This window comes from Harpia harpyja, chromosome 23, assembly GCF_026419915.1.
Source record: "Harpia harpyja isolate bHarHar1 chromosome 23, bHarHar1 primary haplotype, whole genome shotgun sequence".
In the NCBI taxonomy this organism is placed as follows: domain Eukaryota; kingdom Metazoa; phylum Chordata; class Aves; order Accipitriformes; family Accipitridae; genus Harpia; species Harpia harpyja.
Window position 1 is genome coordinate 1,794,122 of NC_068962.1, and position 8,055 is coordinate 1,802,176.

At 53.0% G+C, this 8,055-nt stretch overlaps 1 protein-coding gene across 1 annotated transcript; it reads left to right on the forward strand.

Moving 5' to 3' along the window:
• Positions 1-6,942, forward strand: LOC128135532 (uncharacterized). The gene is made up of 5 exons (XM_052774549.1): positions 1-538; positions 2,301-2,489; positions 4,951-5,086; positions 6,175-6,354; positions 6,685-6,942. The coding sequence occupies exons 1-5, from the start codon at positions 361-363 to the stop codon at positions 6,923-6,925; spliced, it is 924 nt and encodes a 307-aa protein (XP_052630509.1). The 5' UTR covers positions 1-360; the 3' UTR covers positions 6,926-6,942.
• Positions 6,943-8,055: the final 1,113 nt, after the last annotated feature.

Below are 8,055 nucleotides of genomic sequence, written 5' to 3' on the forward strand. Positions count from 1 at the left end.
TGCAGCTCCAGCACCCAGAGAGATGGTGACAGCCAGTCCCTGCAGGAGGGAGCTGTAAAAGATGGATCCCAAGCGCCTGCTGCTTCTCCCTGCCTTTCCCACGTCTGGTTTCTCCGCAGGGCTTCGGAGCCGCTCAGCCGAGCGGCCAGAGCGGGGCTGGCAGTGCTAGGAGCGGGGACGTGGGGTTTGTGGCACGGAGAGGCAAGGAGGAGAGGCAAGTCCCGGGGGGAGAGCGGCTGCTAGCTTTGCTGCTCAAGGCTTAATGCCCTAAGAGCCCAGCTGACTCCTGCTCAGAAGCAAAGGGAAACCGCAGGCGCTCGGGACGGCCAGGCACCCGATGATGCCGCGTTTCCCCAAACCATGACGGGACGAAGGTTCGGGAAATGCATCGCCCTTTGCCTGCTGCCCTGGAGCTGCCTGAGTTTTGCCTGGAGCGATGCCGCTGGGCCCGGGACCGCCTCGCCCGGGGCAGGACACGTCAGAAAGGGGCTGCCCAGAGACGGTGCCAACGGGACCGACGTACGCAGCAACATCTCAGGTACTTGAGAGAGCGATCGCCCACCTCTCCCTCCGCAGGGCTGCTCGGGACCCCCCCCCCGGTGCAGGCGCACGCATGGTGAAGGGCGCGGGGACGCGTTGCCGATGGCGTGACGATGCTTCTCCCGGCGGGCGCGGAGGCACGGCGAGGGCACGCGTAGGGCTGCGGGGCTTTGCGTGGTCCTCACGGCCACAGCGGCTTCTGTGGTCTGGGAGAGATGCGTCGCGTCAGAGGCAAAGTTAAGGAAGGAAATTTAAGGCTCAGCTGTCTTCCTTGGAGAGTAAAATCCTCCTCCACGTTAACCTCTATGCGTATCGTGATGGACCAGCTCCCTGCGCAGGGTACGGGCGCACTGAACGCATCCCTGTCCCCAAGGGCTGAGCTCCGACCCTTGGGAAGAAATGAGGATGGAGATTTTTTAAAAGCACAAATGATCTCCAAATGCTGAGGGTAATTATTTTTTTTCAATCCACTTCCTAGAGCAGAGCACTCCATGCTCCCCAGCAAGTGGGACACGGCGTCGGGGCTGCCACGGGGTGACTGCCCGCCTCTGTGTGCGGGCAGCGGCACAGAGCAGCCCATACCGTACTGTCGAACCCTTCACCTCCCCAAACCTTTATGAACTATCTGTTGTTTCCAAAGCGTCCGTTAGGAACAGTCCCTGGACCACCTTATCTCCAAATCACAGCGAGGGATTGTCAGGGAAGGTGCTAGCCAGTGCCAGACAATTTAACCGTACCACGGATCCAGTCCAGGCGTGTTGGCAGCCTCCCTGGCACTGCTGAATTTACTCATATAGACACATCTCCACTACCTGTTAATAGTATTGCTGGACCTAGAGAAAGTCTGATCTTACTCAACCCAATTTGTTCCTTGTCAGCCCCTCTGGAGGAGAACCCTACATCATCTCAGCAAAAGCAGAGGCAAACCAAACCTCTCTCTCACATTAGCTTTATTGCTGCGCTCGGAATTTCCCTCAAAAGTTCCCCCTAAGCTAGATAAAGCACAGTTCTGCCTGCAGGTTTTAAGCTTGGCTTAACTAGAGTTGATCAGAGTATTTTCCCTTAATTCAGAATATTGGTACCTGTGATCCTGTTACATGAGAATCTAGTCATTTGCATTTTCTTGGCCTTGTGTTACTATAGCCAGGGTTTTTTTGCAAGCACACAGTCAGACTGGCATCCCTTTTGGAGCCTGCCTCACTCCCAGCTCTCGCCAGGTACTAGCAAGCTGGAACAAGGACAGCAATAAAGATGCAAAGGGTGCAATGCAGAAAGGATGACCTAAGCAGGATAACTGAGTAACTCGGGACAGTTGTGGGTAACAAATCAGAAAAAAAATTAAAGGCTGGGATGGAAAAAGTATCTCTCTATAGCATAGGATAGTAGTTTTATTGCTTTGAGTTCCAGCCAACAATATTCTCCCAGAATACTGGGGTATTAAAAAATGCCTGTCCTCTTCCTTTCCCCTCCTAAGGGTTGCCCTCTGCCCACCGTCCCCATCCTGTACCTTCCCAGCCCCACTTCTGCTGTTCAGCAGCAACTCACCCTGCAGAGTTTGCAACTAGAAGACTTATTTTCCAGACAAAGCCGCTAGACTTCCCTCTGCCTCTCCTGTAGGATTACACAAAAAAAAAAAAAAGAAAAAGTCAGAGACTTGCAGGACCGGCAGGAGAGACGCAGGGGCCCGGCAGCCTTTGCAAAAGCATCACCAGCGAGGGCTTCGTCACCGCCTGCACTTAACATCTCCCCTTCTCCCCCAGCACTGTGCACGGCTCTCCCCCCGCCGCGCTACGGATACTACTACGTGGACAGAGGCTCGGGCGTCTCCGAGGGCTCGGTCCTCGTGTACTGGTGCCAGGACGGGTACCAGCTGGTGGGTAGCCAGAGGCTCTCCTGCCTGCGCCGGGAGAGAGCTTCGTCCTGGAGCCACCCCCCGCCCCACTGCCAGGGTAAGGAGCCCACCGGCGTGACACAGCCCCTGTGCCCAATTTGGGGGTCTTAACGGGGTGCAGGGGATTGCCAACCGATTGCCGAGGCGGGAGGGGAGGTGCAGCCACCGGCCCTCGCGCTGGGGTTTGCTCCCTCTGGCCAAGGCGGCCGGGGCAGGAGGAGGAGGTAGGGAGCCCCGGCCACCCCAAAAGGGGACGGGGGTCCAGCTTTACCCGGTCGGCGATTGTCGGTACAGGTGAAACGCCGTGCTTCAGCGGGGTCCCCGCGGCAGCGTTTCGTGAGCTGCGTGAGGCAGAGGGTGAATTCACCCGGCGTGGGCTGAGCAGATGACCAGCTCTTCTCTCGCTCCCAGTACCTGGCACAGAAATCACCAAGTTGGGTCAAAACCCGACGCTGGGTGCCAGGCACAGGGACTCCAGGGCACAGCCAAAAGTTTTCAGAAGGAGGAAAGCTGAACTCGGCAACAACCCAGCACGTGCTGGTTCACGAAAGCGCATGCAGAGCACGTGCCAGTTGCAAATGGCCCTCACGTTTTTTTGTGGCATGAGCTCATCGAGAACGAATGGCTTAACGTCGAAGGAACAGAGTTTATTGCTTTAAAAGCTTTCCCCCACGCACTGTGTGTTGTGTGCGTATATAAAATAATTTCAGGAAAATTGCTCTCAAGAAAGTTTTACGTTTTTGCACTGGCAAGCAAAACCACAGAAGCTGTAAATGCTATATAGCTTACGTGTGAATTATATTGCTCGTGCTGGATGCTGAGAATCAAAGACCCGGGGCCCTCTCAGAAACAGTTTACAGGCAAACCTGTGGTGCAATAGCTGGCTAAAAAAAAGTTAGAAGTAGAAAAGGTCTGCCACATTCACTTTTGCTGCTTCTCTTCCACTTGCTCAGGAGAAGCAAATCCATTTTGAAATGGTAGCACCTCACGAAGGTCAAATTAGAAACCAAAGTGCCTCAACCATAGGACAACCCTGCAGGTGCTTCACCTCAGAAGCACCCCAGGCAGCTTGCCCTTTAAAAATGAAAACAGAAATAAAGCAATTCACCTCAGCTCAGAGCTATAAAACCTGGTGATACACAGTCAGTGAGTATCTTTCGTTCATAAAAATGAACACAGCAAAATAAAAGCAATGAACTTTGTTGCAATAGGTCACAGGTACTCCTGTAGTAAAACATTCATAAAGCTCATTAGCAAACCTTGTCTTCTCAGCCCTAAACGAAGCCTGCAGTTTGTGCACCGCTTAACACAGAAACAACTTGAGTGAAAAAAACAAAAAAACCCCTCCAAACTTTAAATCACACCTTGAGTTCCCCGAAATAAAGAGGTTTTAAGACAATTTTAAGGAAAAAGAATCCCCACACGCTTGTTCTCTTTGAAAGAAAAAGCAAATCTCTGTACTTTCAGGAGCCTTAGTTTGGTTATTTTGCAAGTGTCATAAGGTTGGGGTTTTTGAATCTGTGTATTTTATTACTTTGAAAACCTAAACATACCATTTTTGCAGATGTTAGCAAATTCTTTCTTATTATTTTGCCCTTGGGATGGGAGCCACTTCCCTAACTTTAGACATTTACAATGCAAACAGCATTTAGGTTCCCTTTATGCTTTGATCAGGATGTAACTCATCTGCTCTTTCCGGACATCGTCCTTATGGCAGGTAAGGATCACACGCTCGGATGGACGGTACACATTCTGAAAGAAGTGGCTATTTTTTACGCTGAGGGTGGCGGAGCACTGGCACAGGTTGCCGAGAGGTGGTAGATGCCCCATCCCGGGAAACATTCAAGATGGGGTTGGACGGGGGCTCTGAGCAACCTGGTCTAGTGGAAGGTGTCCCTGCTCATTGCAGGGGGGTTGGAACTAGGTAACCTTTAAAGGTCCCTTCCAACCCAAACTATTCTATGATTATGTGCATCAAAGTTTCCAATTAATTGGTTGGTTTTGTTTTTAATTTCACAAGCCAATTTTTCTTTCAAATACTCATGCTTCCTTAACCCTTTTTAACTTTTTTCCTTTTTATCTTTTTTCCTTATAAACTTTTTTCCTTTTTAACTTTTTCCCTTTTTAACTCTTTTTCTTCTTTTTTCAACTTTTTCCTTTTTTTCCTTCCCAAGGAACAGTTACACAAAAATAAATGTTCCACGTTAAAAAAAAAAAGTTACCACCTTTTTTTTTTTTGAGGCTTAATTCCCGCTACCTTTGCACTTTATGCAAGACACATCGAACATGTTCCGTTTTCCATCTGATGTGATTATTTTACTTTAATTATCTAAAGAAAATATCAACTTTTAATATGATTCCCACCCACCCCCCCATTAACTTTCACGTTTATGGAGCCAGCATGGCGTCCCCCACGTTCACCATTCTTTAAGTGGCTATTAATAAACACCACACCCTGAAGCGTAACTTTAGGTTATCCCCCCGGCCCCACTCACCGCCGCCCCCGCTCTGCCCCGCAGCCGCCCCGCAGCCCTCGGCCACCGGCTCCCGCGCCGCGGTGGCCGCCTCGCTGCTCAGCGGAGCCGTTATCCTGGCCCTGTCCGTCTCCTTCGCCGTCTGCTGCTGGCGGGATAAGGCGAGGAGGAACCGTGGTGGGTGAGTATGTGGCAGGGGGGGGTCGGTGAGGTGGTTTTGGGAAGGGGGGGGTAAGGAGCCAGAGCTACAGGAGAATTGCCGAGACACGAAGCCAGGCGGGTTGCACCCACCCGGGACAGACGCATCTCGCGACCCACCTCTCTTCCCGCACGACCCCCCCCGTTCACGCGTCCGAAACCACCTGCAGCTCGGCACGCTCACGCGTAAAAAAGTTAAAGCGCTGCTCCAAAGCGGAGCTATGTTCGTCCCCGGTGAGGAAGAGGGGGCTTCTTCGCGAGGGGTCCCGGCAGCGGGGATGCTGCTGGTGATGGCAGAGAGGGGTCCTGCAAGGAACGCCGCAGCACGTGCAAAGCTGTTAGCTTGGTGATTTACAAAAAGCTCTCCGTAACGGAGGGAGAAGGGAACAGAAAATACACGGAGGACGGTCGGTGCGAACATCCCTTTCTGAGGCTGAGGTCGGTGCTACTGCCCGTGCGCGGTCCAGTGGGGCAAAAAGAGGAGCACCCTCCTCTGGGGAGGACAGGGAGAGAAGCCGTGGTGGGGAGCGGGGCTGGGCGAGCAGAGGTGCCACCAGGCAGGACCACGCTCATGGAGCAGCCTCTCTGCAGCGGCACTTCCCCGTTTTCCCAGCCTACGGTCCAGCAGGACCGCTTTGGTTTTGCCAGCGATGGTGTCCTGAACAAGGGATCGCAGCGACAGGGACCGTGCAGGAGCCTACCTAGGGATGCAGCTTTAACCGAGAGCCTAATTCCTTATTATCAGAAGTGCATAAGGACGAGGAGTAAAAAAACCCTGCAAGAGAGAACATCTCAATCTCTCAGCAGGCACCAGCCATACCTTTCCCTGCTGACCTGCTCTTCCCCGGGCTGGCCGGTGCCTCGCCAGCACCCCTTTTCGGCGGGGCTGAAATAGCTTCGGTGCTTTCCTCTGGGAGTGGAGGAAGAGGGTCAAAACCACTGGGTGACAACCTTGGTTTAGGATACAAACGTGCCAAACCTTTCTGGGGCCGGGGAGGGTAAACGAAAACAACCAGTCCACAAAGTGCAAAGAAAAGCATCCGCATGGGCATCTCTCTCTCCACCTTGCAGGGAGCAGCATAGGAGGAAAGTCAGAGGAGGATGGAAGCGTGACCCCTCCACCCCCGAGAGGGGCAGGAATGCTTTCGGGAGACTGAAACACTACCACCGGCGCGATTACCACCTCTCGGCCCTCTCCAGCTCCGTGTTCCCGGGGGCGTTCGCAGGCTGCAATAACCTGGCTTTCCAAAGGTAGGGCTCAGCCCCCCGCGCTGGCACTGCTCCCCCAGCCCCTCACGCAGGGACAAGAGCTGCTCCCAGACCACCCGGGGGCAGGAGCAGCCAGATCTAAAAGCCCACGTCGCTCGGGCATTCGAGCCCCTGCCTCACCCTCTTACACGCTCCCCACGTAGCGCCTAACAGCCATGAAACCCTTCCACCCGCTCTTTTCCAAGGGGGAGAGGATCCAGAGGTGCAGGGCGCTCCTTCGCCCTGCCTCAGCATCGCCTGGGTGGGCTGCGGGCTCCCATCGGCCCCGCAGCCCCCTCTTACTACCCCCTCTCGCCCTCTTGCCTTTACCAGGAGCCCCGAAAACCTGCCGAAGGTGCCCCCGCAGAGCTGGCACCCCGAAGCGGGGGTCTCGCCCCAGCTGGCGTTACAGCCCGGCACAGCGCCCATCGCTGCCCTGCCCGGCCACCCGTCCCGCAGCATCCTGCTGCCTGCCATGCCCTGCCGCGCCGACCTCCCCAGGGACCTGCTCCCCCTCTACTACAGAAGCTACGAGGAACATAAGCTCTTCGGCAAGTTCCCGAGGCCGGTTTGAAAATTTAAACTGCCATTCCACTTTTTTTTCTTTTTTCCCCCCTCCCCCTTTTTTCTTTTAACACCATCAATTCCTTGAAACGCTGCAGAGCTCAGGAAAGAATCTCACAAGAGCCAATTACTGCACCTGGGTTTTCAAATGGTGAAAATTTGACACTTCACATTGAAAGGCTTTTTTGATAGAAACCTTTTATTTCTCTCCCCTGCCCAGAAGTGCACATTTCAAACAAGAGTTCCTGGGTTACAAGCTTCTTAATTGATCATTTTGGTGAGATGCATAAAGCCAAGTCTGAGCAGCTCCAGCTTAACCTACAAGCTGAGCATGTGCAGACTTTCAGGTTTTAAACACAAGAGGCTGATTTTCTGTTTAGGGCTCTTTTAAAGGCTGAAAGTGAAGACAGCCAGTTACCAGGAACAAGGAATCTATGTCATTAGATAATTGGAAGCATTTACAATTCATTGCACTTGAATGTAGGCTGAGATTTAAAGGGGGGGGGTTGTTGTTGTTCAGAACTCACCATATCTTCCCATTTCTACACAGACAATCTTAGACTTGCGAGATGCAGTGACGAGTGTGCAAAGATAGCCAGTCATGAGGAAAACATGAATTTATCTTTAATACAAAGGACCTAGAACATTCGGGGAAAAAAATCTCAATAGCAATGTAAAAAAAAAACCAAAAAAACCCACACTTGGGGTTTTTCATCCCCTCTCTCCTGCATAAGACATTCTCATCAGGACCTACAGCAGCACCCGAAGAGCTAGCCTAAGTGCCATCATTTGCATTCAGAAAGCAAAGACAGACACCCATATTTCTGGCCAGGATTTCCTGGGTGGAAATAGAGGGGCATGTTCCAGGCAGCGCATGCAGAGCCTGGCCAAGCAGCTTCGGGACACCTCGGCCCCCATTTGCACCGCAGGACAGACATATTCCTGCATAGCATGCCCGACGCAGTTTGGGCAGATGGGGCTTGTGGAGTAACGTGGCATCACGTGTGCCCAGAGATGCTGCTCTTAATTTGGGAGGCGTTACGGTGTTAGTCAGAAGAGGTGCTGGCAGCCCCAAAAGCTGCTGCACGCATGGGGCAGGGAATAAGAACGAGCACCCAGGACGTGAACCCCCAGCATCAC

Coding starts and splice junctions, on each gene's coding strand:
- LOC128135532 (XM_052774549.1), top strand. CDS start 361: ATGACGGGACGAAGGTTCGGGAAATGCATCGCCCTTTGCCTGCTGCCC. Junction 2,490..4,950: donor CCCCCCGCCCCACTGCCAGG/GTAAGGAGCCCA, acceptor TCTGCCCCGCAG/CCGCCCCGCAGCCCTCGGCC. Junction 5,087..6,174: donor GCGAGGAGGAACCGTGGTGG/GTGAGTATGTGG, acceptor TCCACCTTGCAG/GGAGCAGCATAGGAGGAAAG.